The sequence below is a fragment of the Myripristis murdjan genome, chromosome 13 (assembly GCF_902150065.1).
Source record: "Myripristis murdjan chromosome 13, fMyrMur1.1, whole genome shotgun sequence".
NCBI classification, from domain to species: domain Eukaryota; kingdom Metazoa; phylum Chordata; class Actinopteri; order Holocentriformes; family Holocentridae; genus Myripristis; species Myripristis murdjan.
The window spans coordinates 7,416,607-7,443,554 of NC_043992.1; the positions used below are offsets into that span (position 1 = coordinate 7,416,607).

Genomic DNA, 26,948 nt, shown 5'->3' on the forward strand with positions numbered 1-26,948 from the left:
TCGTCGAGTGGATTTTTGTTCACCATGTTGGATCAACTGCCCCTTCCAGTTTTGTTGCGACCTGTACTTTTGGTCACCTCAGCGGTGACAGTTGTGAAGCGTCAAGGGCCTAAACTCTTGTGAGGGACCCGCCGCCGCCTCTTCGGCCCCCCGGCCTAAAGACGGAAGGATTAATGTTTTGACTGGACATGCGGGCGTCCATCACAAGATGCCCGGTTGAATTCTGCTAGCTTCTTCCGTGATCCTGGCAGCAGTATCCGGTCAAAGAGAATCGAAGCATCCAAGTCAATTTAATGTTTTTAATCATTCAGGTGTCGCTGGATTATTGCTTGTAAAGCGCAGAAAGAGGCAGTGTTGATACACACTGGACGCAAGAAGAGCCGATGGGGGAAATAAGTTGGCTGCCAGCCGCCTTTGAGAATTCCTCCTGTCGTGTTTGGATTTACAGTCGACGCTTTGTTATTCTGTCAAAATGATTGGGATTTTTATTTCAAATGGCTGTGATATCTGAGCAAAGTGGATGACGAGGCCTGTGCTTGCGTAGCCTGGGCTAGGATACACTGTACACACCGGATCAGCAGTGTTATTAACCACGGTCCTGGAGATTATCCCTATTTACGGAGTATCTGACCTGTGCGTAACATCTGAAGGAGCTAATTTGCAACACACAAAAGAGCTACTGGATGTCATTTCCAACCATTTTGAAGGCCTGGGGGTGGGAACCGTGACAATACCGGACAAGACCTTATGGCAAACTTGGGTAGATTTAAAAGATGAATGCGCTGCTTCCCATGTGACATGGTTGAGACAACAAGACGGGGAAATTGAAAGTCACCAGGGGGAGGGGGACGCCACTTTTACCATGAGGGACATCTAGGGCCACTGTTTTTTATTTATTAAGGGGGGGTGTGGGTTATTTTTTTATTGCATATTTTGTTTTATCATCGCAAATAGGTGCACTGAGAGGGCTGCAAAGCTAGTCAGCCAGGCCTAGACAGATAGCTAGTCTTCGCTGTAAATGTCACGATATGCTTTCCGTTAGCAGCCTTCGGCTACAGTATCCTAATGGTGTGCAAGCAAGAAAATTAATTTAGAGAACTGGGTCAGGTCCTTGTTGGCATAATGACGAACAGGCTAACGGGAGAGGTTTGCCTCCCCATAGATTTGAAATAAGTGATGTTTGATGAGTTCTAGACAAATCTTTTTTTTTTAATATATGTATTTAATAAACTTGATTCATTAGACTATTGCCACACATCCCAGGCATCCGTTTGGCTGGTTGCCATTCATCTACACCTTTAGAGCCTTTTTTGTTAAATTCGCACTTCACCATCATTTCCCTGCCTCCTTTTATTCTTTTATTTTATTTTTGGGGAGTGAATGGCTCTTTGTGGTACCACGGCTACAAATGCCGCAAAAATGATGGCCGCTTACAACGGTGGCTCCACGGCAGTTGCTGCCCATCACCCGCATCATCACCACCAGCTCCAGCATCTCCCACCTCCCCACATCCACCACCATCACCATGCCGGCCAGCACCACTTGCAGCACCCCGGCTCGGCCGCGGCTGTGCACACAGTTCAGCAACACACTTCCACAGCTGCTGCCGCGGCGGTGATGCTGAACCCCGGCCAGCAGCAGCCCTACTTCCCCTCTCCCGCCCCCGGCCAAGCGCCTGGGCCGGCAGCGGCGGCAGCTCCTGCCCAGGTTCAAGCCGCTGCCGCCGCCGCTGTCAAAGCTCACCACCACCACCATCACCACCAACAGCCGCAGCATCAGCAGCAACACACGCACCACTTACCGCAGCAGCTGGACATAGAGCCTGACAGACCCATCGGCTATGGAGCATTCGGAGTTGTCTGGTAAGTTGTTGGTACTACTTTTTCTTTTCTTTTCTTTTCTTTTCTTTTCTTTTCTTTTCTGTAGTGCACACTGCATGCACAACTTGGTCAGTGGTTTTCAAAGTTGGTTCTGAGGATCTCCAGGGGCTCCGTGATGGGCTTCCAGGGGGTCCTGAACAAAGTGAGGAAAAGTTCAGTGCCACTTTAATTCAAGTCACTACAAATTATGGTAGTGACTTGATGGTATGAAGATATAACATGTTTTTTTTTTTTTAATCTTTCACCTTTTGTAGTGTTCAAGTATAGTATGTAATCGTATATACACTCAGAGTTCCACCTGTACAATCTAATACAATCCAATCCCGCTGTTCTGGGTTTTTTGCCCTCCCTGCACTGTGTATCACTTGTTATCGTCAGTTTTTATATCTATATCCACTCAGTGTCCACTTTATTAGGTCCATCTGCACAATACAATCCAGTCCAAGTGCTGTGCCATAAAATTTACTTTTCTGCTACCTATAATGCTCAGGTTTTCTTTTTGTCACAGTAATAGAGGTGTTCATTCACTTCTATGTTTGGCATTGAGCTCATACTTAGTGCTGCTGTTGTACTGGACTGCATTTTATTGAGAGGCTTTTCTAATATTCTGTCTGGGAGGACAAAAATTAGAAACACCTCAATACAGTGTAGTCCAGTCAAGACCTCTGCAAACTACAACCTCAGTGATAAACATAGAATTACATATACACATTCTCCACAATGTCAGCAAAAACTGAACATTATAAACTTTGTTAAAAAGTAGAATTTATAGCAGAGCTGTTGACCTGAGCCGCGTTAGATTGCACAGATTGAACTGATTAAGCAAGCATTTACACATGAGAAATCCAACAATAATTCTATTATTTAATAATTTAATAATACAGTGTTTTTGTAGTCTAATTTTCTGGTAATTTCCTGTGTTTTTTAGGTGGTGCATTGAATAAACAGTAGTAAACCAAGCAGTAGTGAAGCAAAATGAACCTGCATATGTTTCTATGTGATTGACCAGCAATTATTTATTTTAGGTGTGTATTGTATTTTAACATTCAGGGCCAGGCTTAAGTTGCCTAATAAATTGATGTGATCACAGTTTTGCCCATGTTTTAAAGAGACATTAAGTGGATTTCTGGATTTTTTTTCCCATAATGTGGTCGCAAGGACAAATTGCCTTAATGTGGGGGTCCATTACTTAATGAACGTCAACGTGAAAAGGTTTGAAGGCACCTGGAATAGGTGAATAACAGTGACTGGCTGGCCTGTTGGAGGAGTGAAAGTAACTAATCACATATCACATTACCCATGTTACTGCAGTGGAATAGCTTTTTTAAGTATACCTGTACTTTTTTGAGTGTTTTTTAAGTCACTAAATTTGCTTTTAGTGAAATACATTTTTGCTTAGGCCAAGCATTGCTGCTGTATTTTAAATCCCATCCAATACAGAATATACAATTGGTTACCTCTTAAAAAACACTGACACTTCACAAACTGACAAATTGTTTGCTTTCCAGTGATCGGTCAGCCGGCCAACTTGAGAAAACTCAGCTGGCATTCCTCTGTTGGTGGACTTTGTCTTTGTAACTACTAAATATCCAGTGAAAAGACTCTGCTTTGAACTTAGTAATCCTTTAGAATTTCATTGGAAAATGAATCTTCTCACAGTTACTGTTTGTAAAAAGTGAACTAGTAACTTTTAGTCTGAATACATTTTAAATGAGCTATTTTTTTACACTTCCTAAAACTGATTTTTACATTAGTACCTCGCTGTAGATAAAATATCAACATAGCAACAACTTCTACTCCAGTAGCAACTTGTAGCACTCATTCCATTACTGTCTGCTGGTTAAGGAATCTTTAAACTAGAGGGTTTCAATTTTTTTCATGTTTTGGAACTCCAAGCTGACCTTGATCAAGCCATTGATCTCGAATTGAAGTGATTCTGTCACCTGATATGACAATATGTGAGCAAATTTACTTGATTAAAAAAAAAATACAGGGAAAAAAGCAATCAGAAAACTAGCAAAAAAATTAGCGGAACATTAAAAAAGGATGATCAAAGACAATTGCAAAAAGGAAAAAAAGAAAGTAAAATAAAAAATGGCAAGAAAAATCACATTTCAGTTATTGCCAGACTGACAAATCTTTTGACAAATAAATTGAAAGTGGCAAGTTGAAAACATATGAAAATAATTGTTCATACATTTTTTTGAGTCATAACAATTTTGATTTCTGATAAATTGAATTATAGTGAAACTGAACATTTGGTCATTTTGCTGACGGCTCCTGGGGGTCCTCAGACCCCACATCAACAAGACCAGGTCTAAACCCAGTACAGTGGTTCCCAAATCAGTCCTCAAGGCCTCTCTGTCCTGCAGGTTTTTGTTCCAGCTCTACTCTTGCACACCTGAATCAATTAAGGCCCATGCACCTTCATTCTCCTTGAGGACTGGATTGGGAACCATTGACCTAGTATATGGCTCTGCCTTACTCCATTTAAAAAGCCTCTTTTGACGTGTGGTCCGTGAACAGCAGTTGTACTGGACAGCAGATTGCAAACTCTGATTATTTATTCTGTTAAACAGCGTCAAAGTATTCTTGCTGTCAGAACAGAATTCAGCATTGTTCTGATGATCTGCTGCTGTGGAGTTCGCCTATGATGCAGTTCAGAGGAGTGTCATGGTACCTAGCTTCTACAGCACAGGTGTCAAAATCGTGCGATGGAGGGCCAAGAGACTGCAGCCCTGCGTTCCAATACTCATACTACCATACTATTTAGTAGGGAAAAAAAAGATTTAGTGTGTCCCAATACATAGTATGTCAGATGCAGTATGCCAAGAGTACCAGGATGTTCTACTACATCCGGTCAGATTTCGCATCTCAGCATGCTGCTCTGGTCATTCTGACCCACAATCCTTTGTGCAGCTGACGTTACGTCGCACTGACTGAGTCGCGTGTACATGCCACGCCCACATACGGACGACAACAAAACGCACATATCGCACAAAACTTGCTCAGTGACAGCAGAAGCGACAGGAAGACAGAAGATAATAAATATGACAAAGGACAGCGCAGTATGAAACAGCACCGGCATTTAGACAACAACATTCAAATTTGCCGCTACGGACGGCGTATGTAGTGTGTCCCAATAGTATGCATATGCATGCATATTTCATACTAAACTACATACTTTGTAAGGGCAGCTGCAGTACCTACTAAAAGTAAAAAGTATAAGTATGCGATTTGGAACGCAGGGCAGGTTTTCATTCCAACCAACAACTCCACCAGGTGATTTCACTGATTAGTCCCGCCTCTCTGTTTGGAGGTAGGGTGATCAGTGAAATCACCTGGTGGAGTTTTTGGTTGGAATGAAAACCTGCAGCCTCTTGGCCCTCCATGGCACAAGTTTGACACCCCTGTTCTACAGCATTCCTTCAGGCTGGACAGTTTAGGACAAATCTATGTCTTTTTCATACACATTAAATTGCATTTTGACTTCATTGAGCCCCTAACATTTCATATGAACTTTTGCACCCAGAACCCACGAATACAGGCTACTCCAACATTTTTGCTCAGTACTACGTTTGGTTGCTGGGTGTAGATCTGTCCAGTTGTTGTAAAGTTATTTCACCCCAGCACAGGGACTGTTTTATCAAGAGACATTTTGGGTTTGTGTTAAGTATTAAATGCTTTTGAAGAATTTAAACATAAGAAATTCAATCCAGCATCACTGATCTGACTGTTAAATGATTTTAATTAGTAGAAATATAGTTTCCTTGTTATTTATTAATATTGTTATCTAATGCAGTTCAGGTCAACAGCTCTGCCATAAATTTTACCTTTTAATGAAGTTTATAACGTTAAGTTTGTGTTGACATTGTGAAGAATGTTTACATTTAATTCAGTGTTCATTATTGAGGTTATAGTTTGCCAGAGGTCTTGTACTGGACTACATTGTGCTGAGAGGTATTTCTAATTTTTTTTGTCCTTCCTATTTATATACATGAGGTGGGATAGAATATTGGAAACAACTCAATAAAATGCAGCCCAGTATAGCAGCAGCACTAACTATGAGCTCAATGCCAAACATAGAAGTGAATTAACACCTCTATTACTGTGACAAAAAGAAAACCTGAGCATTATAGGCAGAAGGAAAGGAAATTTTATGGTACAAACAGTTGGATTGGATTATACTGTACAGGTGGAGCTAATAAAGTGGCCATTGAGTGTGTGTGTGTATTTTATATCTATCTGTATCTCTGTCTGTCTGTCTGTCTGTCTGTCTGTCTATATTTGCAAATTACATTTTTTGCTTACATGCTAATTTCATTTAAACTTTTTCCTTGCAAATTCACTTGGTTTTCAAAAAACACAAGAAAAGGCGATGCCTAACTTGGCAAGAAATGACTCAAAATTTAGCAAGAAATTAGTAGAATATTTATTAAAAAAAAAAATTATCAGAAAATTAGGAGGGAAAAACAGAATATTATGAACATAATATAAAACAATGCAAAAACCGTTTTTATAACTATAGTTATAATTATTAAAATGATAGATTTACAGGTCAGATGCTGGCATCAGATTTATTGTGTTTAAATATTACGGTTATGTTATGCTACATTTAGGAAGAAATGCACATGCTGGTGTTCCTTGTCTTCAGGTGAATGTGCACAGTCTGTGTAAGAGTTATTGAATCCCACTAATCTCATGCCTGTCCTGTGTCCCAGGTCAGTGACAGACCCGAGAGATGGAAAGCGAGTCGCCCTCAAAAAGATGCCCAATGTCTTCCAAAACCTTGTTTCTTGCAAGAGGGTATTCCGGGAACTTAAGATGCTGTGCTTCTTCAAACATGAAAATGTAAGTAGATAGTATTACTGAAATTTGTGAATTTTTTCTAGTTAATAGGTTTTATGTCTTTTATGTCTTATTATTGTAATTAATGAGGTGTTATTTTCCATGTAAACAATTTATCTTATTTAATTTATCCAACTTTTGTTGTCAAAAGTAGCCAAGCTCTTCTCAAAGTCAACATTTCTGATGTTACAAAACTCTGAACCTTTTGCTGTACCTAAAACGTTTTTTATGCTGATGTGCTTTTCCTGCTGGATTAACCTAACTCATTTTATATGTGTACTGGAGTTACTTGTGCACAACAAACCAGATTGTTCCATTTATAAATGTAGCGAGAAATCCACAAGAAAATTTGGACTTACCTGTCCCAAGTTCTGTTTTTTATAAATGTAAGTCTCGTTTTGTAAATGTAAGTTCTGCTTACATTTATTTGGCTAAAGCAGACTTAGAATTATGTTCTGCCAGTAACTGACTTTATTCCTTCATACTTACTGTTGTACTGTTAGACACTCTGTACTGAAGATGAAAAAGGCAACTGTTTCCTGGAAAATGTTTGTATTCCTGGAAATAATGTACATACTTTCAAATATTTCTTTTTGCTGAGAGCTTTCTCTCCAGAGTCCCTGCAACAGCTGAAAACTGTGCTCTGTTCAGCCTCAGTTTTAATACACTGTATGGACAAAACTATTGGACCACCTACACATTACACCTACTGGAGCTGGAACTCCAGTAGGTGGCATTGTGCTTGGTGATGTAAGGCTTGCATTCGGCTGCTCAGCCATGGAAACCCATGCCATGAAGGTCCCGGCACTCAGTTTCTGTGTTGATGTTGATGCCAGAGGAGGTTTGGAGCTCTGCAGTTACTGAGTCAGCAGAGCATTGGCCACTTTTACACACTATACGCCTCAGTGCTCGGCGACCCCGCTCTGTAACATTACATGGTCTGCCACCTAGTGGCTGAGCTGCTGTGGTTCCTTAACGCTTCCACTTTGCAGTAATCCCACTTCCAGCTGATGGTGGAATATCTAGGAGGGAAGAAACTTCACCAGCTGACTTGTTGCAGCGGTGGCATTACATTACTGTTACAGCAGCATGCTGGAACTCAGTGAGCTCTTTAGAATGAGCCATTCTTTCACAAATGTTTGTAAAGGCAGACTTCATGGCTAGCTACTGGATTTTATACACCTGTGGCAACGGGACTGAATGAAACACCTGGCCCAATACTTTTCTCTATATAGTGTATATTATATTCTCCCGGCTGAGCATCCATAGTTCTCCTAGATGTTGTGTTGGTCCAACTCGCTACACCGGATGATATGAATACAAGAAGGCAACAGTGATTAAATAGATGGTAATGGGGTACCATCACCAGTTTCTCTCTCAAAGTTTTCATCTTTGACATTATAGAAGTCCTGCCAAGTCCTGGCAGTTGCAGTAGGAGGGTGACTGATAGGTTTGTGGCCGAAGTTAGAGGGTATTAACTTGTGTTTGCTTTTAATATTATGGATAATTAAATCTTGAGAGTCAGTTCCTGAGAAAATGGAAATCATTAGCCATCATACATCATCAGCTACCATGGTTTCAAGGACGTAACTCCCAAGAAGGTCCACATGGACATGATATCCACACTAAGGGAGGGTGCCCCTCAGTACAGCATTGTAAAGAAGTGGGCTGCTGAGTTCAGATGTAGCAGGGAGAGCCTGGAAGATTGTTCCCATCGAAAAAAGCCAGCCACTGGATCCCACACAGGATCACAATACTATTCTCAATATTGTCATGGTAAATCGATGAGTAAACAAGCATGGTATTGCCACCAAGGTGGGTGTATCCCACAAACATACCCATGCCGTCCTCCACAATGAACACAAATGTTCAAGGTGCCAGCATGTCTTCTTGGACCTGATTAGAAACCGACTCAGCACAACATGTCAAGGGACAATGTTGCCATTTTTGAGGCGGTTCCTGAGAGTTTTCTGTTTTTTACCATGGATGAGACCTGGGTCCATCACTTCCAAACAAATGAAATACCTTCTCGAAGAGAACAATCAAAGCAGTGGAACAGCCTAGGCTCTCTGCCTCCTTTGAAAGCAAGAAGGTAATATCTGCAGACACGATGATGGCCACATTTTCTGGGATACAAAAGGAGTGCTGCTGGTGGACAACCTGGAAAAGGGTCACACAGTCACTGGGGCGGACTACACCGATCTCCTGACGCAGCAGTCGGAGACAATCTAGAAGAATCAGTATAGAAAGATGGCAAGTGGGGTGCTCTTCCTATTCTCCTGATTTGGCATCCTCTGACCACTACCCCTTCCCAAAGATGAAAAGGAGCAGTGGTTTCCTAGCAGCTATTTGACAATGAAGGCCTGATTGGCGCAGTCTCCTCTTAACAGCTGTTCTAGAGATGGGTCTGTTGCTAGAACTCTGTGTGGCATTTATCTGGTCTCTGATCTGAGCTGCTGTTAACTTGCGATTTCTGAGGCTGGTGACTCGGATGAACTTGTCCTCAGAAGCAGAGGTGACTCTTGGTCTTCCTTTCCTGGGTCGGTCCTCATGTGTGCCAGTTTCGTTGTAGCGCTTGATGGTTTTTGCGACTCCACGTGGGGACACATTTAAAGTTTTTGCAATTTTCCAGACTGACTGACCTTCATTTCTTAAAATAATGATGGCCACTCGTTTTTCTTTAGTTAGCTGATTGGTTCTTGCCATAATATGAATTTTAACAGTTGTCCAATAGGGCTGTCGGCTGTGTAGTAACCTGACTTCTACACAACACAACTGATGGTCCCAACCCCATTGAAAGCAAGAGCAAGAAATTCCACTAATTAACCCTGATAAGGCACACCTGTGAAGTGAAAACCATTTCAGGTGACTACCTCTTGAAGCTCATGGAGAGAATGCCAAGAGTGTGCAAAGCAGTAATCAGAGCAAAGGGTGGCTATTTTGAAGAAACTAGTATATAAAACATGTTTTCAGTTATTTCACCTTTTTTTATTAAGTACATAACTCCACATGTGTTCATTCATAGTTTTGATTCCTTCAGTTAGAATCTACAATGTAAATAGTCATGAAAATAAAGAAAACGCATTGAATGAGAAGGTGTGTCCAAACTTTTGGCCTGTACTGTACATATTTCACATGCTGAAGTTGCACTATGTCCTATTTTACAATGCTCTGCCACTAATTTGTCAGGTCATTTAAATCTGTTTATATTGCTCTTTGGTACATATTATCTGTATATACTGTTTATAGTGTAAATTATGCTTCATATCTTGCTATCCACTTTGCTGCTGTAATACGTGGAATTTCCCCACCATAGGACTAATAAAGGAATATCTTATCTTATCTTATCTTATCTTAGACTAGATGACTTTCTCCCTTCTCCTTATTAATCTATGTGCACATACACACCCTTACTGTGGCTTCTGGTGAGTCTAACATGGTCTTAACTCTCTCCACAGGTACTCTCTGCTCTGGACATACTGCAGCCTCCCCACATCGACTACTTTGAGGAAATGTATCCTTCTCCATTACAGTTGGCCAAATCTGCACCAAATCTTGGAGTATCTAGTTAAATCAGACTATTTGAGTCTTAGTTAAATATAAAAATTTTTTGTCTTAGTGGAGCAAAAAAGATACAAAAAATTGTCAATATTAATGGATCAGAACACTGAACTCAAGTTTTTTGTTGCTCTGTACCACACATACAGTCTGAAATTGGAGTGTGGAGAGTTTGATTTAGGATTTCCCTCATTCAAAATTTTTCACAGTTTTAAAACTTTTGAATATCATTTTACATGGGTCTTCTGTAGCCTTTATATAATGACCGAGCCAAAAACCTTTTTTCTCTGCCAGCGTATTTATTACCATACTTGGAGTACCCAAACAACAATTTTTTTTTCATTTTCTTTTATAGTAGAAACATGATTATAATATTTGATGGCTAATTAATGGCTAATAAATACTACTACTACTACTACTACTACTACTGATAATAATAATAATAATAACTTTATTTATATAGCTCTATTTGAAACAGCAGTTACAAAGTATTTCGCAAAATGTCAAACAAAATCTAGGTAAAGCAATAAAGGCTAAAATAAAATCAAGCCATATAAAACACAGTACAAAGTAAACAGTTCAGAAACAGTCAAATGAAGGACAACGGCAAGGCAAATCCAATAGCAAAAAGAATCATTATATCATTATAAAGGATATAACAGCAAACCAGCTCTATGTGGTGCTTGTTCTCTAGTGAAGACTACGAGGGCCCAACATCAGCTGAACTTTGGTGGCAGATGATAACACCACCTTTACTATGAATTGTGGCATCACCTCTCACCAAGGACGTTCACTACATCTACAAAAGCGCACATTCCGTTCACATTCCACCTACAGAAGCTTTTCTGACATCCTATTCTAAATCCATTAACATGGGTTAATATGGAGTTGGTCCTCCTTTGCAGCTAGAACAGCTTCCACTCCACTGGGAAGGCTTTCTACAAGATTTTGGAGTGTGTCTGTGGGAATGTTTGCCCGTTCATCCAGAAGATCATTTGTGAAGTCAGATACTTATGTTGGACCAAAGGGCCTGGCTCGCAATCTCCTTTCTAGTTCATCCCAAAGGTGTTGGATGGGGTTGAGGTACATGGTGATGTAAGGCTTGCATGCGGCTGCTCGGCCATGGAGACCCATGCCATGAAGCTGCCGGCGCTCAGTTTCTGTGCTGATGTTGATGCCAGAGGAGGTTTGGAGCTCTGCAGTTACTGAGGCAGCAGAGTGTCGGCCACTTTTACGCACTATGAGCCTCAGCGCTTGACACCCCGCTCTGTAATTTTACGTGGTGCTGCCCCGTGGTGGCTGAGTCGCTGTGGTTCCTAAACGCTTCCACTTTGCAATAATCCCACTTCCAGCTGATGGTGGAATATCTAGGAGGGAAGAAACTTCACCAGCTGACTTGTTGCAGCGGTGGCATCCTGTTACATTACTATTACAGCAGCATGCTGGAACTCAGTGAGCTCCTTAGAATGAGCCATTCTTTCACAAATATTTGTAAAGGCAGACTTCATCGCTAGCTGCTGGATTTTATACACCTGTGGTGATGGAACTGAATGAAACACCTGAATTCAGTGATTAAGAGGTGTGGCTCAATACTTTTGTCCATATTGTGTATTTGTGTGTTTCTTAGCTTGTTGTGTTTTCTAGAACAAGGTAATCCTCATGTATTTTTGCATCTGGGTATAGCAATCCACGATCAGCAGACGTGTTTCCTAAATTCAAACTTGTCCTCTAAACAGGTTTCCAAAGCCAGGTGTACAGCAAACACAAATGATACACTTAACAACATGTCTCCAGACAATCCAGTTAAAAACTGTCACACAACTATAGCTATCAGTCAAGCAAAACAGTGTTATATAACTCATAACAATACATCAGCAGTGTCTTTCATAGCCTCTGTGATTTTTGGTTTGTGTTTTCTTGGTTGAGTTTATTGTCTTTTCCTTAACTTTCCACTGGGCAGCTATGTGGTGACTGAACTGATGCAAAGTGACCTCCATAAGATCATCGTATCACCACAGCCTTTAAGCTCAGACCATGTCAAAGTTTTTCTTTATCAGATTCTGCGAGGTAAGTTGTTTTTGTATATTACGATTGTATTGTTTCCCAGATAAATCCCAGTCCCAATTTTGTAGACTTTTTAGTTTGAACATTTCGCCAGTGTTTATTCCAGTGAAGAATTGGTCATCTTAACACTTTTAGGTTTCAAGTGTCTGGATGCGATTGGTTTACTCTGTTTACTTTCTGTAATGACAAACTTAAATCGTTTGAAGATTTTCAGCATTTGATTTCTATTTTTGTCAGGCAGTTCACCTTGGAAGTGGTAATAATTTAGGTAAATTGCATTAATCAGGGACATCTGAGACGTTCATAATCTTTCTGTAAACTAAACATTCTTAAGGCTTTTTTTCTGCCATTATTAGAATGATTTTAGTCTGTTCATTTGGTACATCATGATTTGACCTTTGATGCATCAATCTAATCTAACATTAGCAGATGCACTAATGATTTGATATTTTTGTAGTTTATTATGGGTAGTATAACTCACCTTACATAAACAAGGCAAGGTTGGCACTCATCATTGGAATTCCAAACCTTATCATGGTTTATTCCAGCTCTCCCCAAACAATCGTAATCTTGACTTAATTATTTATGATCTATTGAAAATAGAGTTACATGTATGCTGCTTTGCATGGCCACGGTCAACTTTCTAGAAGTCGACCATGATATTGTGATTGCTCCTAAAGCAGAGGGCCTTTTTAGCCATCCCATTCCCTTGTATGATTTCTTGATCACCAGAAATAATTTTAAAATGTGATTTTGATTTTGTGATTATCAGTTGTTAGCATCAAAACAGAACTTGAATCCTATGAGAAGTCACTGCACACTTATGGCCTCAACTAAGCAATGCTTAATTTTGGGGATTAAAGCAAAATTGACCTCTGGTTGAGTGTTGGGTTGTATAATTACCTGGGTGTGATGAGGCCACATGGTGGTGACATGAGTTACTCTGTGTTCCCTTTGGCTTCTAATCCACAATACTGTATGTGAGAAGGTCAGAATATGCCAACATAAAAAAGTCCCAATCCACATTTTTGAGGAAATTAAATGGCTATTTTCTTATTTCCCTGTTTGAATTGGAAAGTGGATTCGGCAGGTAGCATCAGCACATTTCCGCATAGTGGCCCTCAGCCTTCTCAATGTCTGTTAAAACCTATTGTTATGGTCTAACAGTCCAGTCAATAATTCAGAAAGGACTCATTTTAGTTCTTATTACTCCATCCATTGACTTTAATGTTAAAGATGATGATGAACTAGTCAAGACAGAACTAGTTCAATATGCAACACCCTTCAGAAGGAAATCGTTTCGTCCCTCCATCTCATTGCATCATGGAAACATTCAGATTGTTATAGAGGTGGGTGTTTGTCTCTCCAGTATGAGTAATCCTAGGATGGGCAGCCTTTTCTAGCATGACCTTTATGTTTCTTGGACTACACTTCAGTGATATGCTACCAGAAATAGCAAAGTAGACTCAGTGAAGACAGCACTGTTAATAGCCAAAATTAGTGCAAACAAGGAATAGGCTAATCCAAAAAAGTCATATTAATAATAAAATACACTGTGTCCACTTTATTAGGTCCACCTGCACAATCATATCCAATCCAGCAACTGTTGTGCCATAAAGTTTCCTTTCCTGCTGCCTATAATGCTCAGCTTTTCTTGTTGTCACAGTAATAGAGGTGTTCATTCACTTCTATGTTTGGCATTGAGCTCATAGTTAGTGCTGCTGTTTGACTGGACTGCATTTTATTGAGAGCTGTTTCCATCATTCTGTCCCCCTTCATGTGTACAAATAAGGAATGCACTGAACTGCATTAGATTGTACAGGTGGACCTAATAAAGTGGCCAAGTATGTAAATTCAGTCATCTAAAATGTGTAGAACACCATGATATTTAATGTCAGCTAGCTTAGCTTTGCACCTAGCCTTTCAATAATTAACAATAAGCTACAGATACTTTACTCTTAGGAAGACTAATCATATTCATAGTTTCTCTGAAGACCATCTCAGCCTTTGGGCAGAATAGGAAAGCTTAGGAAATCACTTTTTAACCTCAGTAACCAGAACACTCGGTACCCAACACGCTTAATTCTGTTTCTTTAAACCTGCTTCATATGCAGCCCCCTTTGCATGAATGGATTTCAATAATTCATTTTAATGTGGTTATTGAGATGCAGTCTTGAAGGACTTGTATGCAGCACTCCGCACTGCACTTTTTGCAGTTGTATTTACTGCATGTCCTGGTGTGGGGCAGTGTGTGTAGGTGGACTGATCAGAGCAAGCACTGATGAGTGTATGTGTCACTCTTGTATCTGAGGGTGAGTGTATCTGAGGCTACTCTTAAAGGAATACTTTGCTGATTTTCAACCGGATTTGTATCATGACAGTGTCAGTGTCAGTAGTAAATGCAAATGAACAATATTAAACTTCCATCCTTGTTCCCTGCACCCAGAGCTTCCTGTTCATTTGCTGTCAAAAGCAAACCTGTCATGCAGTGTACCTTTGCTGGCTCTAGCAAACTACAGATTGTACTTATGCATTTTTTTTGTCAGCGGTGTGAAATGGACTTTTGAGCATAGAGTAAATGCAGTAGCAACAGAGTTTATTTGCTAATATGACAACGTTACAGTGTGAAAACAGGCAATACAAATTTTTATGAGGCCATTCAAGGCTATCTCAGCACATACACTCTAACAGTGCATTTTCTGAAATACTAAAAAAAAAAAAAATCAACTTTGATTGTAGGACTTTGAAAATTAAGTAGCATATGCATTTGAAAATGATCCTGCCATCTACCAGCAAACATGCTCTGATAGATTGTAAACACCAGGCTGCCCACTCTTTACACCATGTAGTGATTTGCAGAGTTTCAAATTTTTGAGCATAACTTCTTATTACTAGAAAGTTATGACTATGTGCTCCCCTATATGATAAAACAAATACAAGTATGTATGTGAACTACCTTCATAAGCCAAAACCAGTGACCTTTTCACTGATATATTATTCTTGCCTTACATTATGACATGGGAGGTACATGTCTGAGAATGTTTTATGTTTTAGGCACCTGGAAGCTTTACTAATGTTTAGAATCTGAGAATCTTGAAATATCAGTAAATTCTGATCTGCATAAAATATGTGGCTTACATATCTTCTATGATGATATGGATTTGTACTCCAAACCTATCTTTGTCAACTGTATCTGTTGGTAATGATACCTGGGGGACTAATTTGTGAGCATAGCATTTGTAAGATAATGAAATGTCATGAATAGGCTCAATTTTGATATTTAATTGTTGGTCAATCAGTGTAATATTTTAAATAGCAAAACTAAATTGCAGTGGTGAAATGTATTTTCCCCCTGAATTTTGTGAAACTCAACTTGTAACATTAATTTATACAGCAAGGGTAGTTTGTGTCAGGTGGATATAAAGTGTAGGAGTTGTGGCTTTTAAGAGTTAGAAAGTTTGACCTTTAATTAGAGTCTCCATCAGGCTCTTAAGTTCAGTATCGCAGTCATTTTTTAACACAGTGTGCTAATGCATCATCCATCATCCAAGTTTTGCAAAATAAGATTAGTGTTATGGTAGTTACAGCCTTTCACTGTTTTAAAATTTTGACTTGTGAATAAAAGTCTTCAGCACATTCAGTTTTATGCAAGATCCTTTATTTCATCCTCTCAAGGTGCCAAGGATCTGCATCGATTTGAGTGTGCTGAGGGCTTTTTTCCATAGTTGCATTACTCATGCACGTTCATTACTTCAAGTATCTCCACAAAGTTTGTGGTCATGTGTGTCGTGAACTCCCTTTTGTGTCCTAAGCATGTCACTAAAAAGTGTGGCATGTTAACAAATTCAGATGTCCCGCTGGGCCTGCAGGTGGCACTATAGGGAAGGGGTCACCAAAATAATCAGATTTTAGCTTCTACCCAGCATTCATTTTGCCATAGTATATATTTATTACCAGAGTATATATTTATGTTCAGGATCATGTCCGCGGGAAGTGGGGGTGCTGGGGGTGCTGCAGCACCCCTTAGTGGCGAGAGGGAGATTTTTAAAAAAAATTATTAAAATCTTTTACAAATTTTATAAATTCCTTATGAATATTTTGGGAAATGATTTTTGGGGAGGTAACTCAAAGCGGAGAAAGAGGGGTAACTCTAGCCTGTTTCCCAGAGGGAGGCTACTTAAGCTCTCGGTCAGTTACCGCAGTAACAGACTCCATGAAACTAACCTGGTTGGGACCAGGTTTTTCTCATGAAACCTCGAGTTTCTCTCTGTGTCCGCCCTCTTTCAGCCACACACAGTATTTAACTTCCTCATTCATTCAGTCAGCACGCGAGTTTTGGCGTGGCGTATTAGTTCTGCCGACTGTTATTTAAAATAATAATTAAAAAACAGTCAGCAGGCCTTTATTAGAAGTCCATTAGTAGTTAGGAGGCGACTTTTTTTTTACGAACATGGCATGTCCTTTCGACAACGATCCAGTGGAGGAAGGTGCAGTGTTGCTGCGCAGAAAATTAAATATGGCATATTAGTTCTGCTGTCTGTTATTTAAAAAAATAATAATTAAAAAAAAAAAAAAAAAACAGTCAATAGACAAATTTATTTATATTTAAAGTGTATTTTAAATAGGCCTATAGGCACGGAGTTTTTTTGTTTGTTTGTTTGTTTGTTTGTTTGTTTGTTTCAAAAAAAAAAAAAAAAAAAAAAAATCACAGCACCCCCTGTTCAAAATTACTTCCAGCGGCCCTGTTCAGGATTCAGGCATTGCTACAGCGCTATTTGCTGACAATGCCACCTTTTTTGTGCTGTATCCTAGCTCTCTGAATCAATCTATCATTCTTTCAATGGAGATGGTTAGTATTGAGATTCTTTATCAGTTAGATGCTTTCTATTACATATACACCTTCAAGTGTTACAGTGCATGGGCCATTTTACATATGTATTATAATCATATAATGAAATGCTGATAGGGCCCATGTTGGATATTTATTTTACGTATAATTTGTATCACTGGTAATATCAGTGTAAGCTCAAGAATTCTTATATTTCCATCATAGTGCCATGGTATAGAATTCATTCAGGAATTTACCTTTTAAAGTTGAGTTTGATATCAAGGCAAGTGAGTCACGAGACCTAAAAATAAACGCGCTGAATCATTTTGAGTTGTTAAGTAAGTATTTCACAATGGTGTATTACTTGTGTTGGGGTGTTTTTTTATGTGCCTACCCACAGGTGAGTGTTACACACTGTCAGGAAGATATGACCCTGAACTTTCAGATAAAAAGCAGCTTCGTAGTGGGCAACAATCCAAAACACATTAAAAATATAAAGTCAAATATAAGAGTGAAATGTATATCATTGAAAGAGTTTTGGCCCTTATATGTTCTCTCTGTGTGAGTTCAGTTATGAATTAATTTGGTATGATTTTAAAATATACTGGTATTGTATTTCTATATGTATGAAACTTTTCAAAAAGCACTAAGAAGTATTTCTCTATCTTGTCATGCCCTCCCCACCCCACCCCCTCAACTCCCCCCACCCCTCACCCCTCACCCACCACCACCAAGGACTCAAATACCTTCACTCAGCTGGTATTCTACACCGAGACATCAAACCTGGCAACCTCCTGGTCAACAGCAACTGTGTGCTCAAGGTGTGTGTAACTTTGCAGACCTGTGTTTCATTGCAAAGCAGCTGCAGCAGCGTTTCCATGTCAACAAGACAGTGCAGCCAGTAGCAATACGGTCATCACATTTACAAGCCAACATATTGTTGGATCACACCAGTGATTTTGAATGTTTGGCCCGTTTTGCTACGATTTCCCCACATTTTACATTGCAACAAACCATTTTGCAAACCACATGGGGGTATTGACAATTTTACAAATTATAGACAAATTCTGGAAAACCAGGAATTTGAAAGTTGAATTTTCATTTCAGACACCCACCTTATAATGTTCTGCTTCTGCAGCTGACAGTCGTCACTATTCATAAACCATGGAACTGATACTTCACTGTGTAAAGCAAACGCTTCCATGAGAACTATTTTCTGGTGGAGAAACGGTTTCACTCAGTTTGAGGTCTTCAAACATAATAGTGCTGCTGCTTTTACGAAAACGTATGTCAACATCTTGTTGATGGAATACTGGTGTGAAGAAAGTTCAAAGTTAATTAAAAAAAAAAAAGTTAATTTTCATATGGTAGTGGAAGAAATGAATGACAGCCAATGGCTGGATAAAAGATAGGACAAATCATAGAGTTCTAAAATATGAGTGCTTGCTTTGGGAAACGTTTAGCAGGAATGTGAAGTATATTCACTTGGTAGATATTACACTAAACATGCAGGATCACTGGTTTGGTCCTTTAAGCCCCAGTGGGACTTGACACAGTGGAATAGGAAATATGCTATTTGCTCACTTTTGATTCTTGTATTTCCAGTAACATTCAGCAATTTTATGAATATCACTTATTTAAATATGCATGTTCAGTGGGATTATAGGCTAAGAATCTGTTGCTGTTTTCGTCCTTTCTTCTTTTTGTAATTGCTGTCTCACATGCTATTTGTCTTTATCCTCTTCTGTCTCACATTCTCTCTCATTCTGTCACACTTCTAGTCATTTTGTTGTTCATTGAATCGTGTTATTTCAATTACAGACACCAGTGTGGGAATTTACAGAGAAACATCTCATAAAAAAGTACAGCAGTATAGACAAGAGGCAAGAAAAGTGAATTGCATTTGAGGTTGTAATGATGAATTAATAACTTTAATGAGACATTAATCCAGATTCACTGAGATAGGGGTCGCCAGGGGGAGATAAAAGGTCAGCAGATGATGCCACATAGAGGTGCTATTCATCATCTGAAAGCTGAACCTGAAGTAACCTGAACCTGATGGGAGCCTGAAGTAAATTTTGAGATGCAGCTCAGCACTCTGTCAGCTTTTTCTAGTCATTAATCTGTAATAAACAATGTTTTGTTTTTTTTAGGCACCCATTTATTTCAAGGTTATTATTAGGGATGCATGTTAAAATCAGCATGACATCAGTATATGCTGATATGTGAAAAAAGTCAAATTTGCCATGGCTGTGTCTGTTGTCAGGATTTTCCCAGGCAGAGCATTATCCATGCCTGTTTCAGTAGGATGAATCGTACAGTTTTGTTTGAAAGAAAATGTTGTATAAAAATAAATATCAAGGATGCATCCATTTACCACATGTCAGGTTTATAGCTTTAGGAGGAGTTATAGGTTTTATGTAAAAACACTACTAATTGTTGTCTCTCACTAATCACAGGCCATAGACACCAAAGTCTCTGAGGAATCTCACCTTTAGCTGTGCAAGCCTGGGGTTTTGGTCCTAGGTGTCAGTTGTGGTTGTGAGTGCTGTTGTCTGTTTTGGTGCGAGGGGGAATGATGAGAAAATATGGCTTAAAAGGTGATGGAACCTTTCATTGTAAATATATTATTGTCTTTTCTTTTATTACTGATATACTCTTCTATACATTTAAATGTCTTTGTGGCTTATAGGTGGCTTATTGCCACACGAAGAGGTGGGTATACTCCATATACCTAAGTACACCTTCCACAACACCACGGCTGGACATCACTGCTGGTTGGGGTCATGAGTGTGCTCTTGTTGCATTTCTGACGCCCAGCAGTGATGTAGGACTGCATCACTGCAGCAGGGTAGAAACTTTCATCCACTAGGCCTAGATGCCAGCATAAGATAGATTATATGATGGGGTTTCTTCACCCTGTAATATCTCCATGACCCTGTAGAAGCTACACTACACATAGAAAAATAAATGTGCCAACTGGAACTGAAAGTGGTTCTTCAGAGTGACCACGTTTACATATGCCGCTGTTAATTCGGTTAAGGCAATACTTGGAATAAGAAATGCCCTTGTGAATAGCATTTCCTTTTTATCTTAATCTGAGTAAGGTCATAGTCAGAGTAAGAAATTACTGGGAGTAAGACATGTGGAGCGTTCTGGTCTGTGTTTAGTTTACATTACTCGTCCTTTACCGGTCTCTAGTGGACATTTTTGGTAGTGCTTAGTTTTCTTAAGTTTTGTTTTCATTTTTGAATTTTTAGCCACTCTTGTTTTAAATTGTGATAGAATTGTTCTTTGTGGTGATTGTCATATTCATGTTGACATCAGTTAATGTTTTTAGCTGTTGCAATCACAAGGTGTACCATCCGGAAATACTCTGATTTGCCATCAACCAAAGGCCCACACCGGTTCTACCCATTCAGTTTCTATGATTGGGCCCCGTTTACTTTCTATTTTGAACAGCTTACTGTCTACTCGTTGTGTCCCAGATTACTTTAAAACTGCTTGTGTCCAACCAGTCCTAAAAAAACATGAGCTTTATCCTACCCTCACAGGTAATTAATGTCAGATTTCTAAACTGCCTTTTATTCCTAAGATTCATGAAAAAAAAATGTTTCAAAGCAGATTCTTTCTGCTGTGGAAAAAAACAGTATCTTTGAAAAGTTTCAGTCTGGTTTTCGTCAGTATCACAGCCCTCAGACAGTTCTTGTGCTGCTTGACTTAAAGGATCGCTTCGCCGATTTGCAGCCTTATCTCTATCTATCCTAATATATAGGGTTAAAAAAAGCCTGCTTTTTTTTTTCAATATTCTCAGTGTCTCTGGAGATCTCAGTGTGGTCATGGCAACCTTTATTGCAGCAGGGCTGATATAGATTGGCTAATTAGTGCAGTTTGACAGGCAGACACAGACTATTCTCATACATACTGACACAAACACACATAGAGACACACAAACACACACTGTGCCATTTAACTGCTATTTTGTCACACAGAATATAAAAATACCACTTTAACCCAATAGACTATGAAGTCTTATGGCCTGTTTAAAGTTTCAACCATGTTTCTAAGTGAAAGTATGACAGGAAACTGGTTTGTCACTCACTGACTTACTGACTGGCCTATTTCATAAATTAGATAGTGAAACCTCTTGGTGGCGACGATGAACATTGCTAGGGATGGGGCACATCAAGCACACCCCTGACTGTTTTAGTTTTTAAAAAATGCCATCCCCCCTTTACATCAGAGTCATTATTAAATAGCTTACTTTGTTGTAAAACTTTGCAGTGAGAATGATGTTGACACTGTGTGAATTCTGGGATGTTGATTTCTCTAATACAAGCAGTGCTCACAGCTTCCTCACTCTGAGCAAACGAAAAAGCCTCCAGCCTCATCATTAGTTTCTCTTCACCAACCTGAGAGACTAAATTTAGAACAAATAATCTCTCAATTAATGTCCTGCAGATCTGTGACTTTGGCCTGGCCCGGGTAGAGGAGTCAGACGAGTCACGGCACATGACTCAGGAAGTGGTGACACAGTACTACCGAGCTCCGGAAATCCTTATGGGGAGTCGCCACTACTCCAATTCTATTGATATCTGGTCTGTGGGCTGCATCTTCGCTGAACTGCTGGGACGACGCATCCTCTTCCAAGCCCAAAGTCCAATTCAGCAGGTAACTGATATTACCTCCCCCTTTTAAATTCTGAACAATCATGCTGACTCATCTGGGTGAAGTACTGAATTGGTGGAATTGAAGACAGTACTGATTACAAAAACACTAACAATTAAAAAAATAAATAAATAAATAAAAAATACATAGCAAAAAAAAAAAGTTTTAATTGTAAAATTGATGTCTGTTTGTGAATCAATAAGTGACTGCTAATTCAAATTGGGTCTCAGAACTTTAATTGAACTTTATCTCTTTCTGTTAAGGAATAAATTACTAGAATGAGTTGATTTGTGACACAACTAAATAAACCGTAGAGCCTTGAACATTGAACGATAGGCGTTTTTTTTTTTTTTAATTATTTATTTATTTATTTTTATCGTCACAAGATATATAACATCATATCTCACAGCCCTAACAGCTAAAAAGCCCAAGAAGAACGCGGACTAAAATATTAATAAAAACTGGAATTGTCCTTGACGACTTTTTCACAGAGATGTTGAATTAAATCAGTGTGAGTCGATTTATTAACTTTCTTTGTGTGTGTGTGTGTGTGTGTGTGTGTGTGTGTGTGGGTGGCGTGTTGGATTTCAGCTGGATTTGATCACTGACCTTCTGGGGACTCCCTCTCTGGAGGCGATGAGGACGGCATGTGAAGGTGCCCGTGCACACATCCTCAGAGGACCTCACAAACAGGTAACAAACTGTGTGAAAGTTATTGTTGGGGGTTCATGGTGTTATCGTCACACATTCAGCCTCTGTGCAGATATGCCACAGCTGGTCACAGCTTATCGTGAATGTCATGCTTGTTTGATGGTCATACTGCGGTCATATTGAGAAGAGGAGCCCTGGGCTTTCCACAGGCGCACTTGCATTAAGCCAAGGATGTAAGTTAAAATGCCTCTGTTGGTTAGGGCAAAGTCATACAAAGAAGGTCAGGAGAGCACTGACTGGTTTCAGCCTGCGCTGGGGTTGTTTTTCATTCCCACCACATAAAAAATAATATTTCATACGGGCAATCTCAGAAGTTGAGGAGAATCTGTGTACAGGTCTCTGATTTCCATAAAGTCTCAACATATGAGTAAAGGCTTCTTGGACAGGTCATACAAAAAGAGCATCTCCACAGCTTGGGCTGAGGCAGCCTCTATCAGCCGTCATCACCTCCTACAACAAAAGAACAAACGGAGAAAGGGAACTTCAGGTCTACATTTTGTCACATATTTCAGCAAACAGGCTCAGCAGATCAGGCAGATAATTTTGTCTAATTAGGACATCCTCGGGAGCAACTCCTCCCTGGGGGAGGTTTTCCAAAATCCTCTCACTTTTTACCACGAAAGAGCCCCCTCCATAAAGAACAAACTTACACACAGTTATCTCCCAGCTAGGAGGGGAGCCTGCTGGCTCAAGAGACCTATCAGGACTTTGAAATTCATACAAACCACTTGTAATCACAGCTACAGTATTATACTACAGAAGGAATTTGTAGATCTCAGGACAAGGAAGATACATAAAACTTCATCAAACTTCCCATTCTGTTTGACTTCAGTGTTAACTTACATCCTCGATGCGAGTTTACTACTAACAGCTGTGAGCAGCCGGTATTTTTTCCTTTTAATTTGCATATAAATTGTTTATACCCAGTGTAATTTTACTTGCAAACGCTTGAGTTTGTTTACATTCAGAATTTCTCACTACAGAGCGTTCTGTGTGAACTTGAGACTTAAAGGAATACTTTGCCAAGAATGCATAGTTTTTGTATCAAGTACTCACCATGTGCAACTCAATCTCTTACGAGCAAAGTTATATAAGCAAGCCTTCATGGTAAACTAATACTCAAGAAATGCTGCTATCTCCAATCCAGTGGAAAAAATTGGGTTCTTACTTTTTACAATTTTACTTGATCAAAACACTCTCTAAAGTTCCGTTTAAAAAGCTCACACTCGTCATGCTGTACAATTCAGGTCTCCAGTATCCAGTGATACACTCAGTGCTTCCCACACACTACACTAGATTTTCACTGTTTACATTGGTATGTGTAATATGTTGCAGGAAGAACATGTTACCTGAAGAATATGGTGCACAAAAAGGCCACTAGTCATCTCAAACTGTGTTGGGTAGCTACATCAGACCATGAAAGAGGCAGAAGTTAATGTTTGCTGATGCTCTGTTGTTTCCTTTGTTGGCAGCCATCCCTTCCTGTTCTGTACACGCTGTCTAGCCAAGCCACACATGAAGCTGTCCACCTTCTCTGCAGGATGCTGGTGTTCGATCCAGTGAGTGATGATGTTCTTCACTTCCTTTTGCATGAACCTAATAAGTCTGGCTTTCAAGAGTGAAACCTTTTTGGAAAATACCACTCATTCTGCCTTTAAGTTAGGTTATTGTGGCCGCTGCTAGTCTGCTGCGTCCTAGTATGTTGCCAGGTTTGCGTGCATTGTAGGCGTAGAAATCACCCAGTCATGTTTCAAAAACAAAACAGAATTTCTCATTTTGATTTAATGCATGTGTGTTTTCCGGTCTGCAGTCAAAACGGATTTCAGCAAAGGATGCCTTGGCTCACCCTTATCTGGATGAGGGTCGACTGCGCTACCATACATGTATGTGCAAATGCTGCTACACCACATCCTCGGGTCGTGTTTACACGAGCGACTTTGAGCCTGTCACCAACCCCAAGTTTGACGACGGCTTTGAGAAGAACCTGAGCTCCGTACGGCAGGTCAAAGGTGAGTTTACGCTGAGGTAATGCAACACGGGCCAGCAGGGGCAGCGTGGATTCTGCTTTTATATTTAATATGTCTGTGCTGGTCTGTCTGTGTGTCTGTCTGTCCCTCCACAGAGATCATCCATCAGTTCATCTTGGAACAGCAGAAGGGTAATCGAGTGCCACTCTGCATTAATCCTCAGTCAGCTGCTTTCAAAAGCTTTATCAGGTACGCAGCCCTCATCTCACACTGCTGTCTGTGTGGCTGAAAGGAGAATCATTTTTGATTTATGACACAGCAGTGCATAAAACACTGTCAGTGTGTTATGTCAACTTGATTTTATTTCTTACACTCAGCGGTCAATGGGAACATTAGGCCGTTTTATTTCTTTTGTTCAAACCAGTTAATGATCAGTTAAAATGATCCTCACAGATGAAAATGCATTTTTATTTCAACTTAAGTCTAATGTGCTCTCTAAAATTAGATATTTGAAGCTGATGTTATTTTAAAGCCATGTCATGTAAGTCAAAAAAAGGTTTTAAAGCACACACCTACTCTGTGTTGAAATGTTTGTCTGTTACTTGCAGGCAAATAACAGCTTCAGTTTTCAGTCCACTCACTATGGTCACTGTCTGAATATGAGCCTACAGATGTTAATTACTTTTGGAAACACTTTCCTCTCTTGGTATTGTTTGTACTTTATAGCAGAATCTTGTAGTAAATGCATTGGGGTCCTTTTTGACCCTTTGAAGTGATACCTAAACATCATTTGTTACTGGTAAGCGTCACAAACAAGATTTTTGAGGAATACATGGAATATGAGGGATGTTCTTACTGATAAAATATCACATAAAAAACACAATGAATATCACTGTCAGTTTGGTTTCCCAACATTCTGGAATAAAGTATAACAAGTGTAGAAATTGAATTGGGTAGAGCTGGCATTGTGTAGGGAATTCTAGCACTGCTAGTGAACCTACTGGCAGACATCTTTGAGGAACCAACTGAATAACTTTATTGACACTTACGTTCTAACGAAACAAGCACCTAGTCGCGTTCGTGAGGGTGGATCTCTGTCACAGCAACAAGGAGGAGTGGAGTTGAACTTAACACTTATTTAAAATCATTGGCGTGCTGCTAAAGTTATTAAAAATGGAAAAAAAAAGTAGATGACCTCCTCTTGGCTTTCTCAACAAGTGTATTGAAATTATAGATATTATAGATGTGGAAAATGTGCACAATGTTAAACTACACCTGATTTTAGGACCCCCCACTCCTAAGCTAATACGTCTTGTAAATGAATTGTTAATGTGAACTTTCTTGCCCTCCTTCAACAGTTCCACAGTGGCTCAGCCCTCTGAAATGCCTCCATCTCCACTGGTGTGGGAATAGCTGTTGTGACTGTCAGCTCCTTCTCCTTCCTCCTGCTAGACTGGGAACAAGAAAGCATCGAACCCCCTTCCTGATATGCGTAGCATTTCACTGGAGACTAGGACTCAATGTCCACTGTGTATATACTTAAATATTAGTGATGAAGGAAAAAACTCCGACACTGATACGGATATATTAGAGGGTTTTATATGCAAGTGTATGAGAGCAGTGCTCTGTAGACCAAATCAGAATGTTTTAAACAAACCCATCTTGTCACTTCCTGGTAGAAATGAAACCTGAGAGATGACAGACGTAAGGAGAAAAACACTTGGACAGGGAGATTTATACAGCTATTGCATCATAAAGAATCATAAACTGTTTTCATATATATATGCATATACATATACATATATATATGTTTGTATGTGTTTGTGTGTGTATACATATACACTCAGTGCCCACTTTCTCAGCTCCACCTTTCCAGTCGGAAGCAGTTCAGGTCAGCAGCTCTGCCATAAATTCTGCTTTTTAACAAAGTTTATAATGTTCAGTTTGTGTTGACATTGTGGAGAATGTGTCACTTTAATTCTGTGTTTATTACTGAGGTTGTAGGTCTTGTACTGGACTACATTAGATTGAGAGGTGTTTCTGATTTTTTTTGTCCTCTCAATTTATATATTTGAGGGGGACAGAATAGTGGAAACAGCTGTCAATAAATGGCAAACTCAATGCCAAACATAGAAGTGAATGAACACCTCTATTACTGTGACAAAAAGAAAACCTGAGCAGGAAAGGAAACCTTATGGCCCAACAGTTGGATTGAATTGGATTGGATTGGATTGGATTGTGCAGGTGGAGCTGATGAAGCGGACACAGAGTGTATACATATGTATGTAGTCACACACACACGCAAAAACATTTCTGTTTTGACCATTCTGTTGTCACCAACACTGATTAATTTCCCATAGGCCACTTTGCTTTGTATTACACCTGACACCTTCACATTTGCATTGGTGTGTTGCCAAATCTGCA

General features: G+C 39.6%; 1 protein-coding gene across 1 annotated transcript; it reads left to right on the top strand.

Moving 5' to 3' along the window:
* Nucleotides 1-26,522, top strand: nlk2 (nemo-like kinase, type 2). The gene is made up of 11 exons (XM_030067485.1): nucleotides 1-1,862; nucleotides 6,602-6,731; nucleotides 10,187-10,242; nucleotides 12,247-12,353; nucleotides 17,914-17,999; nucleotides 21,640-21,849; nucleotides 22,438-22,539; nucleotides 24,030-24,116; nucleotides 24,368-24,566; nucleotides 24,680-24,773; nucleotides 25,883-26,522. Exons 1-11 carry the CDS (start codon nucleotides 1,381-1,383, stop codon nucleotides 25,935-25,937), a joined length of 1,608 nt encoding a protein of 535 aa, XP_029923345.1. The 5' UTR covers nucleotides 1-1,380; the 3' UTR covers nucleotides 25,938-26,522.
* The last annotated feature ends 426 nt before the right edge of the window (nucleotides 26,523-26,948 follow it).